Source organism: Eublepharis macularius, chromosome 13, assembly GCF_028583425.1.
Source record: "Eublepharis macularius isolate TG4126 chromosome 13, MPM_Emac_v1.0, whole genome shotgun sequence".
Taxonomy (NCBI): domain Eukaryota; kingdom Metazoa; phylum Chordata; class Lepidosauria; order Squamata; family Eublepharidae; genus Eublepharis; species Eublepharis macularius.
In genome coordinates this window covers 44,729,475-44,748,182 of record NC_072802.1, presented here as the reverse complement: position 1 = coordinate 44,748,182, position 18,708 = coordinate 44,729,475, and the positions used below count along the sequence as shown (strand labels likewise).

The 18,708-nt window shown below is 47.1% G+C and overlaps 3 protein-coding genes and 1 non-coding gene across 5 annotated transcripts; 1 reads left to right on the top strand and 3 right to left on the bottom strand.

Moving 5' to 3' along the window:
• Positions 1-340: 340 nt before the first annotated feature.
• Positions 341-412, bottom strand: TRNAE-UUC (transfer RNA glutamic acid (anticodon UUC)). The gene has a single exon. It is a non-coding gene; the product is annotated as a tRNA-Glu (tRNA).
• A 1,010-nt stretch (positions 413-1,422) lies between these two features.
• Positions 1,423-8,209, top strand: LOC129341258 (ras-related GTP-binding protein A). Of its 2 annotated transcripts, XM_054996372.1 has the most exons (11): positions 1,423-1,662; positions 1,846-2,029; positions 3,202-3,235; positions 3,748-3,847; positions 4,987-5,053; positions 5,359-5,581; positions 6,091-6,186; positions 6,406-6,528; positions 7,108-7,199; positions 7,317-7,432; positions 7,720-8,209. In XM_054996372.1, the coding sequence occupies exons 3-11, from the start codon at positions 3,209-3,211 to the stop codon at positions 7,815-7,817; spliced, it is 942 nt and encodes a 313-aa protein (XP_054852347.1). In that variant the 5' UTR covers positions 1,423-1,662; positions 1,846-2,029; positions 3,202-3,208; the 3' UTR covers positions 7,818-8,209. The 2 variants fall into 2 exon arrangements, with proteins under 2 accessions (XP_054852347.1, XP_054852346.1); XM_054996371.1 differs by lacking the exon at positions 1,846-2,029.
• Positions 8,210-10,461: 2,252 nt separating this feature from the next.
• On the bottom strand, positions 10,462-13,286 carry LOC129341559 (TNFAIP3-interacting protein 1-like). The gene is made up of 3 exons (XM_054996820.1): positions 13,061-13,286; positions 12,140-12,265; positions 10,462-11,033 (listed from the first exon to the last, which is right to left on the bottom strand). The coding sequence occupies exons 1-3, from the start codon at positions 13,121-13,123 to the stop codon at positions 10,854-10,856; spliced, it is 369 nt and encodes a 122-aa protein (XP_054852795.1). The 5' UTR covers positions 13,124-13,286; the 3' UTR covers positions 10,462-10,853.
• Positions 13,287-14,119: 833 nt separating this feature from the next.
• LOC129340951 (uncharacterized) lies at positions 14,120-17,050 on the bottom strand. The gene is made up of 5 exons (XM_054995847.1): positions 16,848-17,050; positions 15,961-16,123; positions 15,167-15,310; positions 14,453-14,575; positions 14,120-14,152 (listed from the first exon to the last, which is right to left on the bottom strand). Exons 1-5 carry the CDS (start codon positions 16,991-16,993, stop codon positions 14,120-14,122), a joined length of 609 nt encoding a protein of 202 aa, XP_054851822.1. The 5' UTR covers positions 16,994-17,050.
• Between the last annotated feature and the right edge of the window lie 1,658 nt (positions 17,051-18,708).

The following is an 18,708-nucleotide window of genomic DNA, read 5'->3' as shown; positions in this document are numbered from 1 at the left end:
CTCTTTTTCTTCTACACACTAACGGCGGAAAATGAGTTTTAAAAATGCGTAGGTGAGCGTCAGAAGTAAATACAGACACGCATCGCAACTTTTATGTTTTTCCTAAGGTGCAGAGCGAATAGGACGTTTCTCGCAAACAGTGCAGCAGCACCTCCTAGTGGTGGAAAACTGCTGCAGCAGCTGCTTTGATCGTTGTTTTAGGAAGCACATACGCAGTTTAAAGCGTTTAAAATTCTGCCGTTTTCCTTTTAAAAAAAGATCGATAATTTATTGGAGTATAGTAGATTAATTTAAAATTGATATAAGCAAAAAAATAACGTGTAAGCGAAAAAACTTTAACTTCCCATACCGGGAGTCGAACCCGGGCCGCCTGGGTGAAAACCAGGAATCCTAACCGCTAGACCATATGGGAGGCCATACAACGTTGCTCTTTTTTTGGGCTCTTCTCATTCACTCTTATTGAGTATATGGTTCATCTATCCATAGTATTTGCAAAACAGCAGTTCATTCGCGAAAAGTTATACTTCCCGATTGTAAATCTCATTTATGCAACGGAATCATGAAAGCAGGGGAGGAGAAAAAGAATTCTAGTGTCCCTAAACTCAATGAAGATAGTGAAATCAGTCATAGAAATAGATACCCTTGCATTCGCTTAAGCGTACACTGGACCGGGCTGTTCTCTAGTGCAAGACTGGGGAAAGAATCTGACACAAAATAGCGCGGGGCAAAGGAGCGACCTGAACTGCACTTGCAAATGGGATACTCATTACTTCCAGCGCACACGTAGATCAGAGTCAAGATTCCGGCTACTTTTTATTTCACGAGGCCAACATGATACTAGTGGTACCAGCAGCTTTTTGCTTGTTCAGTTTCTTCGCTTTTGCATGCAAGAACGTCTAAGAGAACATGCCATATAACGCTTTTCCTGCCCTGGAGATAAAGTCCTTGGGAAAGTTTGTCCTGCTTACTTTCTGCATATCGAGCGGGAGAGAGAGAGAGGGAGGAAATGCAAACGCAATGCCCAAATTCCTCCTACCAGCCATCCTATTCTCTCCTCTGTTCACAGATGTCATTTGAAACACTTGGAAATCTAGTTGGTCTTTAAGATGCTGCTATCATAGCATAGCTATTATCATAGATGTTGCTATCACAGCATAGCTTTCGAAAGTCAAAGCTCCCTTCATCAGAATTTCGTCTGACTCGAAAGCTCATACCCTGAAAATCTAGTTGGTCTTTACGGTACTAGTGGACCCAGATCTTGCTCTTCCACTACCGACCAACTTGGCTACCCACCTGAAACTATACCCATAAGAGAAATGGCACGCCTGGCTTCCCTAAGGGCAACGGTCGCAAGTGCCGTTCTAGGCAGCTCCATCTCCATGACTGAGAAGGCGCTGGTCACCTGACAGTAGTAAAGGGAAAGCCAGGAAAGAGGAGGCGGAGGGGCTCGGTCGGAGTTTGGTCACGTGACAGTCCCGAGACACGGTTGGGGGGTTGGGTTGCCCTGCGCGGCAAAGCGGGAGGAGGCGATACCTGCGCTGGGCGAGTGGATTACGCGCGGCCGAGGCCTTGAGGCCTGCCTACGGAGGAGGGAAGCGGGGGTCGCCCTCCTCTCCACGCCGCTGTTCCCCAACTCTCCCGCCGGCCCGGATCACAGCAAAGGTAAGGGGGACTGGCTGGGACTTATGGGGGATTCTGGCTGGCTGTGGACATCGCTGGGTGCCCAGAGCTCACCTGTCTGCTCCCTCGGCTTCTCTGGCTTCCCCCGCAAGGAAGGCTGGGAGTGGGGAGGGAGACGTTCAAGGATACCTGAAGCCCCCCTGAAAGGAAAGCCCGCCGTGCCAGGTGGGTCTCTTCGCTTTGAGTCTGCAGCTGCTCGGGGAGAGTTGTAGCGTTGGGAACAGGTGTCGGGGCTGCCGCAGAGGAAGACGCCCTCGAGTCAGGATTGGGCCCACTGCCACTGTCTGTGCTGGACGCGGTTCTGAAAGTGCACTATCACTCAGGAGAGAAGAAGTGTTGCAAGGTTTCGGTGAGGGTGATGAGCTTTACGCCTTAAATAATTCTTGCACAGAAGACACATCTGTGTCGGGGTTAACAAGTTGTTGCAGAAAATACCTAGTGGTGATCCTGTATGTGAATCAGTTGCTTGTTGTTTTATATGTATGTGGAATGCTATGTGCAGGGCTTTTTTTCTGGGAAAAGAGATGGTGGAACTCAGTGATGGAACACAGGACCGCACAATGATGTCACTTTGGGTCAGCTGGAACAAGGGAGGAGTTTTTAAGTTAAAATTGGCCTTGGTGAAAATGGTCACATGGCCAGTGGCCCCGCCCCCTGATCTCCAGACGGGGGAGTTTAAATTGCCCTCCCCGCCACTCTGTCTGGAGATCGGGGTGGGGCCACTAGCCATGTGACCGTTTTCAAGAGGTGCCGGAACTCCATTCCACCGCGTTCCTGCTGGAAAAAAGCGCTAGCTGTGTGTGGAAATAAGTTCATATGGGCCTAAGAATTTCTATGCAGGATCAGACCAATGGCCCCTCTAGTCCAGCATCTTGTTTGTTACAGTGGCTAACCAAATGCTCCCACAAAGCCAATAAGCACATCACAAAGGCCAAAACCTACCTCTGTACTTGCTTCCAAACACAGGTATTCTGGGTGTCAACTGCCTTTGAGCAAGTGGGTTCTTCTTAGTCCTTACGACTAATAGCCACCAATAGACCCCATTCCCTATGAATTTGACTAGTTCCCCTTTAAAGCTAACTAACCTAGTTGCCATCCTGCCTAGAAGCATCCCCATGTGTCAACAGAAGTGTAGCCCTTACTATTGAAGGAAAAGGGTCTGCCTGACTAAAGTATGCTTTCATAGTATGCCTTGGGTCAAAGCTCTGGTTTTAGGGTACGGTACAGGAGACCTGCCTTCTGGACCTGAGGTGGCCTTATATGGCATCTACTGAAAGGGGCATGTTTAGAGAGCCACACTTAGGTGCTTCTTGCTGTGGAGGTTTTTTTGTTTGAGATGGTAGTGAAGGGCTTGTGTGCTTTGCCTTAGAAAGCCTGGGGCGACATGTTCCACACAGGCAGAAGAGCTGTTTTTCGCTTGCTGTAATGTCCGTGGTTGTGTGGGTTCAGGAGAGAGTCTTGTGACTGAGAAACATGGAACAGCCAACACCCTCTCCATTGTCTCTTCCTCTGTGTTTGCAGGTGTGGGATGCCGAACACAGCCATGAAGAAGAAGGTAAGATCTCAAGCTTGGCTTTGGCCAAAGCAGGAGGATGTTTGCCTGTTGAATGCTGAGCTGAGTGCCTTCTAGGGTGTAAATCCATTGCTGTATATTTGTCTAACCAGGAAATTGATGCAGTATATAACTGCATACAGCATTCCAGGACAGAAACTTCAGAGTCCCTTCCTAGACAAGCAAAACAAGAGCTATGGTTGTTGGGGGTTTTCCGGGCTGTCTTGCCGTGGTCTTGGCATTGTAGTTCCTGACGTTTCGCCAGCAGCTGTGGCTGGCATCTTCAGAGGTGTAGCACCTCTGAAGATGCCAGCCACAGCTGCTGGCGAAACGTCAGGAACTACAATGCCAAGACCACGGCAAGACAGCCCGGAAAACCCCCAACAACCATCGTTCTCCGGCCGTGAAAGCCTTCGACAATACATAAAACAAGAGCTGATTGGCGGGGTAACCATTGAAATGTAATGTCTTTATTTTCATCAGAAGTAATTAGAAATAATTCTGTTTGCTACCAGGTGCTGTTGATGGGCAAAAGTGGGTCTGGCAAGACCAGCATGAGATCCATTATTTTCGCAAACTACATTGCACGGGATACCCGGCGCCTCGGAGCTACGAGTAAGAATTTCTGTTTATTGAGCCTTTCAGGCGCTTCCGTGCTGGTCGGGCTTTTAAGAATGCCATTTGAAAAAATCAGTTCTCTTCTGTTGTGCACAAAGGGAGACAAATGAGTCATTCCCCAGAGTTACCTAGATAGGTTGCTAGGAGGGCTTGCTGAAGCTCAGAGACAAAGTGGTCTGGATGGGGGTGGGGAGTATGAGAATGTCTGAGCAGCAATTCCTCAGCAAATGGAGTGAAGCCTGTCTGGAAGCCAGTGCCACTGAACTCTGCTGCTTGACTGTCTTTTATTTGACCTGAATCCAGCCGTTTCCTAGCATGGCATACTGTTGCTTTGCCAATGTGGCCTGTCAGACTAGCCAGGGATGCCCTTATGTGTGGCATATGTGCCCCAGGTTTGTTCAGTGGGGCTTACAGGGAAGTGTTAGAGGGGGCCTGCCTGAGGATTTCTTACGTTGTAAGATTGTGTAATTTCTAGCTGCTCTTTAATAGCATGAGAACTTTGAGTTCTGCTCTGGTTAGTGTACTGGCATCTTTTCTGAAGGGAGGTGAAGTGATATGGCTCAGAGCTTTGCCTGCAAAATGTCTTTAATTCCTGGTATCTCCACCTGGCATCTCCACTTAAAACAGGTCAGGTAGTAGGTCACATGAAAGACCTGAGATCTTGGGCAGCCTCTGCCAGTCAAAATAAATTTGATAAACCATTGATCTGATTCTATGTGGTAGCTTTGTGAGGTTAGTCTGAGCAACTGTAAAATGTCACTGATTCACCTCCAAAGCAATGTTGTAGAACCTATTGGTCTGGGGATGTTCCTGCATTGAGAGCCTGGAATCTGACAGACCATCACATTCTTTCCATAATTATAGCTGAGATCTGGCAAGTAACTGGCCCAGCTCCTTGCTGAAGAGCTTTGGGCATGCAAAGGAGAATAGCCACCTGGTTGGGTAGTGACTGGAATGCTTCCGAAGAATCTTTCGTACAAATGTGGAGATGGCTGCATGTGCCTGGCAGCATGGAAAGCATAGATCAGTCAAGGCTCTACCAGACTTGCTTGTGTGTGGGTACTAATTTGCTTGATGGTGCTGCTGATCTTTGTTCTACAATACAATGATCTGTTTTCTCCTATCTTGTTTTTTAGTTGATGTGGAACATTCTCATGTTCGGTTTCTGGGCAATCTGGTGTTAAACTTGTGGGACTGTGGAGGGTAGGTATTTCTCATTCGCATGCTTCAAAATATTTGGAAGGTTGGCCAGAGTGGGATAACAGCAGAGGTGATTCTCCTGAGAGGGCTCTAAGAAGTGCCACAAATGGGTCTTGGACTCAGTAGTTATAAAAATAAAAGTTTCTTTGAATGGATAGGCTCGGAAGTTGTTGTTCAGACACTGTGAGCCAGATGAATTGGAGCAGAGACCAAGGCCCTTACTTTAGAAATATGAGGGGGCTGGCAGCGTAAACACTGGAAGAACTGTCTGTATGTGGGTGGCTTAATGACTTTCTTCCCTCTTCCAGACAGGACACCTTCATGGAGAATTACTTCACTAGCCAGCGTGATAACATCTTTCGCAATGTAGAAGTCTTGATCTATGTCTTTGACGTGGAGAGCAGGGAGCTTGAGAAAGACATGCACTATTACCAGTCATGTCTAGAAGCCATTCTTCAGAACTCATCCGATGCCAAAATCTTCTGCCTCGTGCACAAGATGGACTTGGTGCAGGAGGACCAACGTGACCTGGTAAGGCTTGCTGAATCCAAAGTGATGCTAGAGATGAATTTTTCTCATTGAATTCCTTTGTCCCTCCCCCTTCTTTAACTTATTTGGCTGGATACACAACATGGCCCCACCCGCCTTTTCTACGAATATCTTTTTGGAACTCTTAACTAATGAAATCATCCAAGAGCTCTTAGGAAGCATGTAGTCTTGAAGAGGTTCTTGGTCAGCAGTGACCACATTTGGCAAAGGAAAAGGCAGTATTCTACTCCTTTGTAAAATTCACAGTCACACTTGTTCTTCTTCCTTGCCATCTGCTAGCCAAACATTCTAAAATCTTTGCAAACTTCAGTCTTAGAAACAATTGTGTATCAATGGAATTATGTACATGATGTAACTTAACTGGAGTGTCCTTGGCAGAGAATTTGGATTCTTCATGGTTCACAGGCCTGTCTGGTGTAGAAGGTGAATCACTCTTAACTGTAGCAGAATGTTGTGTCCCCCTCAGAGACTGTCTGATTTTCCTCCCTTAGATTTTCAAAGAGAGAGAAGAAGATTTGAAGCGTCTGTCCCGTCCTTTGGAATGTGCCTGCTTTAGAACTTCTATCTGGGATGAAACTCTTTACAAGGTTTGTACCCATGGCTCTGCCTCATGTCCAGCTGGGCTTTGTCATTTTACCTAAATTTAGGTAAAAGGGGGCATTGTGAACCTTCAGACTAGGTGTTACTGAGGTTCTCTTGTGTACCCCAGTATAGTGGGGCATTTTTCAGTAAACTCGCGCCACAGTGCTAATGTAATGCTTAAAGACTGAATGCTGAGTTGTCTGCTGTGTTTTCTCTCTGGGCAGGCTTGGTCCAGTATAGTCTACCAGCTGATCCCCAACGTCCAACAACTAGAGACAAATCTCAGGAACTTTGCTCAGATCATTGAAGCTGATGAAGTTCTTCTGTTTGAAAGAGCCACTTTTCTGGTGAGAGAAAGTGATTCTCTCTCTTTTGTTGCTGCTGTTTAAAATTTGTGTCATACTTAGGTGTAATTTGAGCACAGGCCTCCTCAAACTAATGCCTCCCCACTCTCAGTCTCAGTGAAGCAGGAGTAATAGGACTATTGTTGAGAAAAAAGCAAATAGCTTCATGCTTAAGAATTTATGATTCACCCTCCTAATAACCAATTGGGGGCTCCTCCATTATTTGCATTTTATAGATAAGGAACTGTCCAAGGTGAAGGCTGATGACACAATTTAACTTATTCTCCCAGAACTGAGTCTGGTGTTTCGGCCACTGTTCACTTTGGGTCTTGGGTGCAGCACCCAAAAAGACCTGGCTCAATATAAGAAAAACAATGGTGTCCTTCTTTGTCTCCCTCCACGGGCTGAGCGCTATGACATTCTAATGGAATCTCTTGTTGGATAATATACCTTGTAAACCGCTCTGAGTGCAGCATTAAATTGTCCTGAAGGGCGGTATAGACATTGAATGTTTTTGTTGTTATTGTTGAGCAGCTATATACTAATGCTTGTCCTGCTTATGGCAAATACCTCTCCCAACAGGTCATTTCCCACTATCAATGTAAAGAACAACGTGATATCCACAGATTTGAGAAAATCAGCAACATTATTAAACAATTCAAGTTGAGCTGCAGGTAAGAGAGTGTTTAATTTTGACAGATGATGTTTTGAAACAAGTTCTGGTTGGGAGCACCAGACTTCACTGTTACTCTAACTAATGTTTGTTCCTCTCCTCCTTTCCCCCACCCCAGCAAACTGGCAGCCTCTTTCCAGAGCATGGAGGTCAGGAACTCCAACTTTGCAGCCTTCATCGATATCTTTACATCAAACACTTACGTGATGGTTGTCATGTCGGATCCTTCCATACGTACGTTTCAAAGAGCAGATTCTAGGGTGTAGCCATGGCAGTAGCTGACAGTCATTCTAGCTGAATGGGGAGGCGGGGAGTGGAGAGGGTGCAAAGCTCTGACCGAGCAAGCAGCATTGCCAGATTGACTTTTCTCTATGCAGGGCTGCCGTTAGGTCTTGGTTGTCAGAGGCAGGCTTGCTGTTCTAGTCCCCTAGTTCAGTTGCCTTTCTCTGCACTGTCACGCCGAGTTCCCCTTTTGTGCCTTCTGAATCTCTTGTTCTCATTTGCCACTTCTTCTCTTTTAGCTTCTGCTGCCACGTTGATCAACATTCGAAATGCCAGGAAGCACTTTGAGAAGCTGGAGAGGGTGGATGGGCCAAAGCACAGCCTGCTCATGCGCTGAGTAGTCAAGGGGGGAGCACCATGGGAAGGACTGCTCAGTTCCTAGGAGACTCTAACATTGTGGGTGTCTGTTTTGTGGGCTTTGAAATGAGTGTGCTGCTTTCCACCGCAATCTTGTTCTTTTCTCTTAACGTCGGCTGCTGGTCCACAAGACAAAGTTGGGGATGTGCTGCAGACCTTCCAGAACTGCTTGGGGGGAAGGTCTCCTACCAGGGTTGGGCTTTGCTCCTGGTCTGTCAAATAGCAAAGCCTTTCCACAATTTCTGCTTGGTTCCAAACAATGATAAACTACAAAGATGGAATATTTACTATTTTATCAACAAGTTGCTAGAGTACATTTATAAACTTCTTGTCTTCGATCATGACAATAAATTTTGTTACCAGGAACCTGAGTTTCCAGAGCACTGGAAATATGTTGATGTGTGTGAATGTGAATACTGTTAGCTTTATAGTTGAATTACTCTTCATTTGTCCCCAGTGTGTTATAGGCTGTTGGTATTATTTTTGACGTAAGTCATCATTGCTGCTGCTCTTCTGTTTATTGTCTTTCCCAAATAGCTCAGCAAAATGTACAGAAAACATTAGAAACTGATGTTGAAATAAGCTAAAATATGGTTGTATGAATTGCCTGCCATCATATTCAGAATAGCAATTTTAAACTCCTGTTCACCTGTAAAGGTTCCCTAAACCATTGTACACACACACATACCCTAATAGCAGTGTGATATCTTACACACCTTGTAGGAAGTTGTTCTAGAGAACTGGTGTAACAACAGAGAGGATTCTGCAGGGACCAAATGGACCCGAGGACTTAAGGGAACCAGCAGGAGTAGCTGATGAGCGGGATTCAGTAAGCACATACATTCAGGCCAGGAGAGATGGCCTTTTCAGAGAAGTGGGCCCTGGGTTCTGATTCCTGCAAAGAGCTTCAAAGGTTAGAACAACCACCTCACTCTGAACCTGAAAGCTAACTGGTAATGGTGTGATGTGTTCATAAGGATTTGGCTCCCCTAAACAGCTGGCTGCTGCATTTTACACCACTTGCAGCTCCTGAGAGGTTTTCAAAAGTAGCCTCGTGTAGTAACGCATCTTCCACATTACAGTAGCAGGGATCAGCATGGTCCAGTCAGCTGGGTCTGGAAAACTTCCTGGTCAGATGTAATTGGTAAAGAGGCCTTCTTGGCAACAGCTTTCCCCTGCTTGTTTCTGTTGTCTAGTACCCTCCACCTGTTGACCAATGCACTTTTATAATCCTTTCTGTAATAGGTCAACAAAAAGGATTTGCACAAAAGTGCCTCTTGAGGGATTCGACCCTGATAGTTCTCTCTTAAGAGGTGGGTTCAGAATGGTGGTTGTGTACAAATTGATCAGAGGTTTTTGGAGAACTTGCACCATAGATTCATTAGAGGGAGAAGAGGAAAGAGATCTGCTTCCCCTCCAAACACCGAGAAAATGATGCCCTGTGTGTCAGCCACAATCAGTTCCGTGGGAGGGGGGAATTTGTCCTCTGACTTAACCCCAGGTACTAATCAAAGGATAAGACTTAAAAATTAACTTTCCAAACAACAATAAGGTGCATTTTAAACATTACAGAGTTCCTGTGCAGTAGTTATTTGTGCAGAGACAACGTTGCTGTCATGTGTGACAATGGTTTTGTCTGTGTAAGTAGTCAAAGATGCAGAAGTAGCTGCTGAATCTGCTGTTAGGCTGAACTGCAGAGCTGTTTTGTGCTTCAGCACTGAGGCAAAGTGCAGGAAGAGCGCTGGTTGGGAGGGTCTCAGAATGTGTGTGTTTGTCAGCAGCTGGGACTTGCAAAAGCTGTGGGTGGCAGTTACATAGGGGCACTGATGGGCATCCCCACCATGGCCACAATAAGAGCCTTGCTAGACTTGGCTAGGACTCTAGATCAGCATCTTGTTTCCCACAGTGGCCTGGCAACTGCTTGTACAAAACCCACACACAGGGCATGAAGGCAACAGCCCTCTCTTGATGCCTTCAGCATGCTGCTGCTGAACATGGAGGTTCCATTTTGCTATCATGGCTAAGAGCTGTTGTTGACTAATCCTCCATGAATGGTCCAATCCCATTTTAAAATGGTCTCAGCTAGTAGTTACAACCACACCTTGTGGCAGTGAGATCTGTCAATTCTCTTTTATGTCAAAAACTTGGAGGGGTTCTGATTGTTTCATTGGAAGCCCCTGAGTTGTAACGTTATGGGAGAGGTTGAAAACTGCTTCCCTGTCTCGCCGTGCTTACCTATATACTTCAGCATTCCTATATACATCATTATAATGTCTCCTACAGCTTCCCGCCCCCCCCCCCCCGCACGTTTTTTCCTTTCTTCATAGGGAAGAGGCTTAGACCCCCTGGACCCTTTCCATTGCCTTTTTTCCAGCTCTATGGTAGGCTCATGCTGGGATAACTAGAAGGGTATGCGGGTCTCTTAAGTGCAGCCACACCCTTGATTATGAGACTGGCTGTGGTTCACAAGAGGCTTGGCCCTGCCTTAGATATGACACACTTGGGACTGGTGAATGGATCCCATGAAATGTAATTTAGCCAAAAAGCAGCTGCAGGGAGTCCCAATAAGGACTGGGAGGCAGTGCCAAGAGAAGATTTTTTTTAAAAAAACTCCTTGCCTCTGTGCTGCTTCCTTCTTTGAAATTCTTGTCTCTTCAAGGAGCTTATTTTAAACTCAAGTTGTGAAACAGGCAGGTACCTGTATTGTGCCTCCCCACCACCCAAAAAAGGAGACTAGGAGGGGCAGTTTCATGGACAAAGAGTTAACACCTTCCCTGGGAAGGGTTTCCCTGTCCTATGGCTGTTTTTTTCTTTCAGTGACGCTGTGCTCAGTGCTGGATGCTGTTGTATGTCTTCTCGGGGCATACCATAAGCAAGGGGGGGGCACAGGGAGCAGAAGCAGAAGATGTTCTCTTTGGCAGCTCAGGAGGTTCTGCTCTGGTTTTCAGTTTGTGTGGAAGGGGGAGGCAGAGGGCTTTGCCTCTGAGCCCTGCGGATGCCTCCTGTACTCCTGTTGTCACTGGTGCTGTTGGTTCTTGTGGCAGCTGCAGCTACAGGAGCCATTCAAGGGCTTCTCCTGGCCCTTACAGTGATGGGGCAGGACGGACTTCTTGGCATCAGGCTTTCTCTTCAGGAGGCGCTGAAGCACTTGCTTGTCTGAGCGTTCCTTCCAGAAGTCGTCTTCAAAGATCTTCACCTGCACAAAGTGGGAAAGAAAAGTGAGACTGAGTGGGTGGGGGGTGGCTGAGTAGGGATTAGTAATGCACCAGTGCTAGCAGGAATGGACTGTTGTTAGGAATGCAATGATAGTAGAAACAAGGAAGTAGTGTGAGGGAGGGAGGAGGCATGCCAGCTCCTGCTGCCGGGGCCTACCTCTGGCCATGCAGGCCTCTGGCTCATGAGGGCCTTGTGCACTTCAGGGCACCGGAGGGAGAGGAGGAGGCTGGCAGCAGTGAGGTCCAGGTAGGCAAAGTCTCCTTGCCCAGAATTGTCCAGTTCTCCACATCTGCCCTGTTTTTGGGTGTATCTCAGGCCTAAACTACACTTGTGGCACCTGGGTTTTCCAAACTTGAACTGATCTCAGGCAGTCACACAAATGCAAGGAAACTGGTTTCACAAGCACACAAGCTTAGTCCTGATTTGTATCAGGACCACAGCACAGGAAGGATCCCCCTTCCCCTCCACTCCATTTCTCCCAGGGGGAAGGCTGCTGCCTCTTCTTCCACTGCACTATGGCCCCAATTTGAATTGAAGCTCCACACACTTGAGAACAAGTTCCCTCGCATCTGATGTTTGGCTAGCTGCTACACATTAAACAGTCTAATGTGTAGTTCAGGCCTTGCGGTGACATGCTTTGTGGGTATCTCAAGGAAGCAGAGCTGGGAGCGGGGCTGCAGCAAGCCTACTTCCCCTGCCAATCCTGTACAGGCCACTGAACATCAAGGCAAACCACTGCGGCATGCATGAGAGCTTGCCCCAATAGCCGGAGGTGGCGTGGGGCCAGGGAACAGAATATCACTGCAGATGCTGCTTTACTGTCCTTGGAGACATCTCAAGCCAACTCTTCCTTCACTTTGCCTCGTCCCCCTACTGGAGTCAACGTGCCTTTGTGATCATTAAATCTCTGGAGATAGCCCAGGGCTGTGGGAGGTGGACTGTACAACTGCCTTAAGAATTCCCATGTGACCCTTGACCCCTCCCCGAACCTGCCCCGTCTTGGCCAGGCTCTCTGTTTCTTTCTCCCCACCTGGAGACTCTGCCTACCTCAAGGTGTGGCTGTCCACAGAGGAAGGCTGAGCTCACCTGCTCCTCCAGCAAGGCCACTTGCTGCTTCATCTCCTCCTCCTTTTGCCTGAGTTTTGCATTCTCTGCTTTGATATGCTGCCAATCCTTTTGCTCAGTCCTGTAATCCGCCTCATAGATTTCTGTCTGTTAAAAAGAAAGTGTAGAGCAGAAGCAGACAGGGCTGTCATTTGCAAGAGTTCAGGCAGTGTGATAGCCTTCCAGGTGAACGATCGCTCATATGGGGAGGGGCTGTGACTTGTCTTACTGGGACTTGAGCTGTCAATTGCTGGCATGGCTCCTGGCACATCAACAGCTAAATGACTGATAGAAAACAAAGGGATGCAACTTTGCAGGCACGGAGAAATCTTTACCAACATCATTCCTGAAGTAGGAAGAGGTTGCATGCAGCCAGCACCATTTCATATATGCATGCTTGCTTGGCATATCATACAAAGGCGCTGACGAGACAAGGCTGTTCAGTCTTGGCCTAAAACATCCACAACTCCCTTTGAAGTATCCAGCCTGATGAATAGTTCAGGAAGAACATAAAGCTTGCTTACTGTTCTTTGTGTTGTTTTGGTTGCCCCTAATACAAGTTATTCTGTAACTTCTGGTTTTTTGGATTCTATGTAATTCCTGTGTGTCATGCATCTGTTAGCCACCTTGATGGCCCTGATTGGGCGGAAAGGAGGGATACAAATGTTATAAATAAATGTTTTTAAAGTGGTAATGGTAAAGCCCTGCTGCTGCCCTACCACTCAGTTGGTCATAATTCTTATTGGAAGGCCTGCCCGTTGACTGGTCTCTCTTGCTCCACTCTGCCATCCAGCTCTCCTCTTTGCCTTACAATGCTCCATGTTGCTTTCCATTGGCAAATGCATCAAGACGGAGTAGGCAGGAAGTTTCCCCTTCTCCTGTGTGCTTTCCTCTCTCAATTACCTGGCACTTCAGGGCCTCCAGGTGGTCCCTGAGGTCAGTGACCTCTTTCTGTGCAGCCGCCATCCCGTCCAGGCTCTGTGAGGATGAGTGCTGGTGCTTCTTGGCCTCGGAGCTACAGACAGCTGGGGAGGGTGTGTGCCCTTGGTTTGGTACTTTGTCTTTCGGGCTCTTTCTAGGAAGTATGTGCTGGGGAGCTGAGAATTCTTCATTGGGGAGGGGCACAGATACTTGGGATTCCTAAGGAAGAGAACAGGAAGTTTTCGGGTTAATCTAATCGTAACATGGACAGCTGGGCTGCTGTAGACACATTACTGAATTTCACGGTCATGCTTGCCTCCCCCGTCCCCAAGCGTACCAATGAAACTCGATACAAATATTATCAAAATGTATGTGTGTTTTTCAAGCACCCTGCATCTATATGGTGCAAAAATGGCATCAATATGGCATTTAATGCATATGTATTGTTAAAAAAATATGAATTGGGAACACCGGCAATAAAGATGGAGAAAACAATATACAAAAAAGAAATCAAAAGGGGGGCATGCGCCGCTCATCCCTTTTCCAAATTCTTCTTGAGTGGAGGCAGCATTTCATTCAGGTTTGCTATTATTTTTGTGGGAAGAGTGGCTGTGGGATGCAGTTTTTAAATAAATTAAACTCTGCACATTGGCTTATCTGTGGGTGGATGACAACTAGTAGGAGTTCATGCAGCAGTTTCTAAGGACGAGTAACTTTCTCTGAATCCTGGGGATGAGGCAGGGAGAAATCTCAGAATTAAAAAATGAAATACACATCAATAAACAAGTATGGAGATTTGATCTCTGTCTCCTACTCAAGATACACCTAAGTAGGGTAAACTGAATATTCCTCTGGTTTATCCCTGTCTCTACCACCGTCCCTTCCCTTTGTTGTCTCCCTTACAGGTAATTTGTAGGTTGTATGCTCCTCAGGGCAGAGGCCTGTCACTTTGTTCTCATTATATAAATAGCCACTCCAGTTGAAAAGACTTCAGAAATGATAAAGACCTCCCACATGAAACCCTGCCAGTTAGAGCAGAGGTTATGGAGCTGACTGGGATGAAATGGTCTGACTCTGGAGAAGGTGGGGGAAATAACAGTTATGGGGCATGTGCTTGCCTGCAAATCATATCAGCTTCACCTCCTGGCCTCTCCAGTAAGTCTCATAAAGCAACTGCTTGGAAGACCTTCAGAGTGGCAAGTACTAAGCTAGGAGGCCCATAGTTCTGATGGTGTGAGGAAGCCCTGCTATCTGTAAAAGCAGCTACCCAGTCCTCCTCCCATCAGGCCAGCCTCTCCCTCGAGGAGCTTCTGTCAACTAGTAAATTCCCCAGTTGCAAGAGCCAACCCTCCAGGCAGGTCCCTTGGAACTCACCGGTGCTGGCTGCCTGTCCTGGCTGGAAAACTGTCTGCCTTCCAGGTGCCTCACATATTCCTGTAACGCCTGGCTCCTCTTCAGTTCCTGGAAGAGGGCTTGTTCATAATACTCCTTCTTGTTCTGTGGCAAAGAGAATACAGAAGTATTAGAGACCTGCCTGAGAGTCTCAGTGTGGTTCACTGATATTCTCCCCTGATATTCTCTCTCCTTCACTTGCCTTTTTCTATTCTGGGAAGAACACAGACAGAGCTCCTTCTGCCTTCATTCCTGGGTGAGAGTTGTCCCACAGCTGTGGTTTTTCCTTGGACTTTCCTGGCTGCATCTCAGTTCTTCCTCCACCTTCTGTTGCACCAAAGCCTACTTATCCACCCCCTGCCTACCTTTAGGTCAGTGCATTCAAGGGGAAGGGAAGGACTTCAGCAATTACAGGCTTCCTGGTGCTCATTTGCTTCTTTTCCTCACTTGGAGAAGACATCAGGAGGCATCATCTTGGTGTCTGCATAGAGCACGCTTTCAGAAACAGCTGCCTCCATTGTAGGTAGATGCTTGGCTTGCAACCTCCCAACATTTTGTGTTGGCTCCCAGTCCTAGTTCTAAGAAAGTGCCCACATACTTCAATGATGTGCTGGTGGGGGGCTTGGCCTAGGTTGTTCAGAGTGAGGGGGAGAAACAGTGAAATGGCCAAATCACCACAGTCACCCAGGTGCTCACCTGCTCATGTTCTAGCTTTGCAGAGAGGCTCTGTGCTTGCAGCTTGAGCGCAGCCACCTTCTCCTGCAGGGCATCCACTTTGTGCTGCAACCCCAGGCTGGTGGAATGGTAGATGTAGTCCCAGTCTTTGTTAAGCTTTATCAGCTGTAAGAGGTGGAAAGAGGAGGAGGTGACAGCCAGGGATTGGGTAAGAGGAGTCTGCTGGAAGGGAGCTTTTTCCATGGGGGTATTGGGGGCATCCAAAGGGGAGCAATAGCAGCAGTGCTTACATGGGAAATGCAGAAGAGGATCAATTTCATGGCTCCTTAACATGGGCAGAGAATCCCCAAACGGTTTTCTTTTGTAAATTTAAAACACTGTGACTGTTTCCTTGTCCATCAGGGTGATGTAAAATAATTTACAATGACATAAAACAGTTTGAAAAAAATCTAACAAAAACACAGACCCTGATCAGAAATGAAGCCCGCCCAGATGTTGTCTCTGCAGAGAGTGGTTCCTAGTTGGGGCAGCACATGAAAAAGACCCTGAAAAGGTTCACTTCATCCTTGGACTCCTCCCTTCAAGAAATACAAGGGTGAAGTGAAGGGCAGAATAGAGCACGTGGAAGGGAATTGGTCCAGCTCGCCTGCCACCTGCATTTCTCATCTGCTTGTTTCTACCTCTTAAGCTATCTTCCCCAACTGGATCCAGTCCTTATCTTTGGGGATCTTGGGTAGGTCCTGGCTCTGGCTCTGCATCTTCAAGCCCAGATCCATGGCATGAGAGCTCCCACGGCCCCCGCCCCCATTACCAACCTCCATGTTGATGCGACGCAGTTCTGTATTCCTGTTGAGAAGCAGCAGCTTCTCCTCATCAGCTGAAGTCACAGTTGTGTTTTCGGAGATGTAGGTGATAATTTCCTCCGAGTCATTCCTGTCAGGCAGGGCTGCCCCGATGTGCACTTGGGGAGGGCCCTGCCTAAGAGGAGAAGGGTATTAGTGTTGAGGCATTATTAAAATGACTCCTGCACTGCCAATCAATGCCCACCTTATATCTACTCCCCCCATTATTTTAGGGTGACCACAAAACCCCCCAAAGGTTAATCTCCATGTAAAGCCATGATGTGCCATGACATCACAAAGCTTTCCTACCCACCTCCCCATCACTGGGCATTCCCCAGCCCTGGTCTCCCTTTCCGGCTCATTTCTCTAACTTCGTGCAAACTCATTCTGAAAGGTGTGGCTTTCTCAGACTTCTTGCTGGGGGCCTTAATGTTGCTTTCCACACCCACTTCTCAGAAGAATTACATCTGGTTTTCATTAGTGAGTCAAACCTACATAACCATCCTCTGAAGTCTGTTACGGTAACTGGCCCAAGGCCCCTATGAGCTTTGTGGCTGAGCAGAGTTTCAACTCAACTCTCCCGACTGCACTTCCAGGAATCTATGAAGCAGTGCAACACAGGCACACCTCCAGCCTCTCCAGAGATCACTGCAGGCATGTTAAGAGGTGAGGCTTGGCCAGCAGAAAGCGTGTCACCTCCGTCTTATGTTGTGTCTAACCAGCCTCCAATTCAGGAAAGGGAAAGAGGGTGCAATTCAGATCCAGCCAGGAGGTCAGAGACCAGCAGTGGCCCATCCTGGGCTTCTTTCTTTTAGGTAAGTGCCCTGGCCTGTCCCTCGGGGAAGTATTGTTTGACCCACCTGGGATAAGACTCTGCATCCTGCCCCTTGGGAGTCTTCTCATCTCCTCGAGCCAAGACAAGGTCCCCAGGGGGGCTCTGTCTCTCCAGAGCAGCTAGGAGGTCTGCTCTGTCCTGCTGGAGAGCCAGAAATGAACCTGCCTCCATGGCAGGGGATGTCTTTGTTCAGGAAGCCCTGCCGGTCCCTGTTGAAGCCCTGGAGCAGCTCAGCACCTCTCCACACATGCAACCACAGGGCCTTGCAGAACCAGGAAGTCTTGTGGTGGACTTTCACAGAGGAAAAGAGTCATTGTCAGCTGCTGGGTGGTGAGCCAGACAGGAGGGGGAAATTCCTCTCCCTCGGCCCCAGTGCTGGATTTCTCAATCGCTGGTATCAGTTCATCAGTACTTCCTCTCCACTAGGCAAGGGGAGCTCCTCCCTCCTCCTCTCAAAGATTGTCCCCAGGGATATATTTGAAGCCGCAGCATAAACACATCCCTCAGCCACAAACTTGCTGGATGGCTTTAATCAAGCCATTATTTTGCCATCCTCAACTTTCCATCTGTGAAATGGCCATCATAGTACTGAAAACAAAAGCTATGTAATGCCATTGATTAGGCCTGGCCAAAAATGACACAAAGCAGCATGGAGCAAGATTCAGGTCTAGTAGTATCTTAGACTCCAACTAGCTTTCAAGGGTATGAGCTTTTGAGAGTCAAAGCTCTCAAACAGCATGTAAGCTTTCAGGTTCTCCAGAACCCTTCATCGGGTTGGGTGTTTTGCAGAGATGGGGCAGGAGGGGAGAAAGAAAATGTCTCTGAGGGCCAAGCTAGAAGTGACGAGTTACACTTGAATGGCAAGTGAACAGACTCACATGTATTCCTCCCTGTTCACTTGCGCTCCACTCGATCACAGTGGAGTGATCGAGTGGAGTGCAAGTGGAGCGCAAGTGAACAGGGAGGAATACATGTGAGTCTGTTCACTTGCCATTCAAGTGTAACTCGTCACTTCTAGCTTGGCCCTGACTCTGATTTAAGACTTTGGGCCAAGCTACAAGTGACGAATGACACTTGAATGGCAAGTGTATTTCTCCCTGTTCACTTGCACTCCATTCAATCCACTTGCCATTCAAGTGTCATTCGTCACTTGTAGCTTGGCCCTCTGTCTTGAAGCATCCTATACAGAGCTGATGCTGATTTGAACCTGTCACCAATACCATTCACGCTGACATACTTGCTCAGTATCTTACACATGATACTTGTAAGACAAGGTTTTAAGATCATCTCTTCCCTCCTCCTATTTTTTAGAAAAAATATGCAGCCTTATGAAGAGTTCTTTTAGATAACAACAACATTCGATTTATATACTGCCCTTCAGGACAACCACTCAGAGCGGTTTACAAAGTATGTTACTATTATCCCCACAACAAAACACCCTGTGAGGTGGGTGGGGCTGCCATGTTGGTCTGCAGTAAAACAGCAGGATCTGAGTCCACTGACACCTGGAACTGAAAACAAACAAGATTTTCAGGACAGACGCTTCCGAGAGTCAAATCAGTCAGATCTGAAGGAGGGAGCTTTGATTCTTGAAAGCTTATTCCCTGAAAATCTTGTTGGTTTCTAAGCTGCTACTGAACTCAAATTTATTTTATATATTTATTTTTTATTTATTTACATTATTTATAGTCTGCCCTTCTCACTGTGGATTACACAGTGTAAGTCAGTACAGTCAATTTCAAGGATATTTCAATAAACAATGTAATAGGGTCTATAGAAGCAAATTTGCAAGGATTTAAAACCAGCAGAAGTCTCATTCAGAGTCACAGAAATGCTGAAAAAGACCATAAGAAAGAATAATGAAGAGTTCTGGAGAACTTAAAATC

Bases quoted from the DNA above. Each gene is read 5' to 3' on its own strand.
- LOC129341258 (XM_054996371.1), top strand. From the start codon at position 3,209: ATGCCGAACACAGCCATGAAGAAGAAG. The intron at 3,236-3,747 runs GTAAGATCTCAA...GTTTGCTACCAG, and splicing joins ACACAGCCATGAAGAAGAAG to GTGCTGTTGATGGGCAAAAG. The intron at 7,433-7,719 runs GTACGTTTCAAA...CTTCTCTTTTAG, and splicing joins CATGTCGGATCCTTCCATAC to CTTCTGCTGCCACGTTGATC.
- LOC129340951 (XM_054995847.1), bottom strand. From the start codon at position 16,993: ATGGAGGCAGGTTCATTTCTGGCTCTCCAGCAGGACAGAGCAGACCTC. The intron at 16,124-16,847 runs GTGGGTCAAACA...TTCTCCTCTTAG, and splicing joins GATGCAGAGTCTTATCCCAG to GCAGGGCCCTCCCCAAGTGC. The intron at 15,311-15,960 runs GTTGGTAATGGG...CACCTCTTACAG, and splicing joins TGCGTCGCATCAACATGGAG to CTGATAAAGCTTAACAAAGA.
- LOC129341559 (XM_054996820.1), bottom strand. From the start codon at position 13,123: ATGGCGGCTGCACAGAAAGAGGTCACTGACCTCAGGGACCACCTGGAG. The intron at 12,266-13,060 runs GTAATTGAGAGA...TCTTTTTAACAG, and splicing joins TGGAGGCCCTGAAGTGCCAG to ACAGAAATCTATGAGGCGGA. The intron at 11,034-12,139 runs GTGAGCTCAGCC...CACTTTGTGCAG, and splicing joins TGGCCTTGCTGGAGGAGCAG to GTGAAGATCTTTGAAGACGA.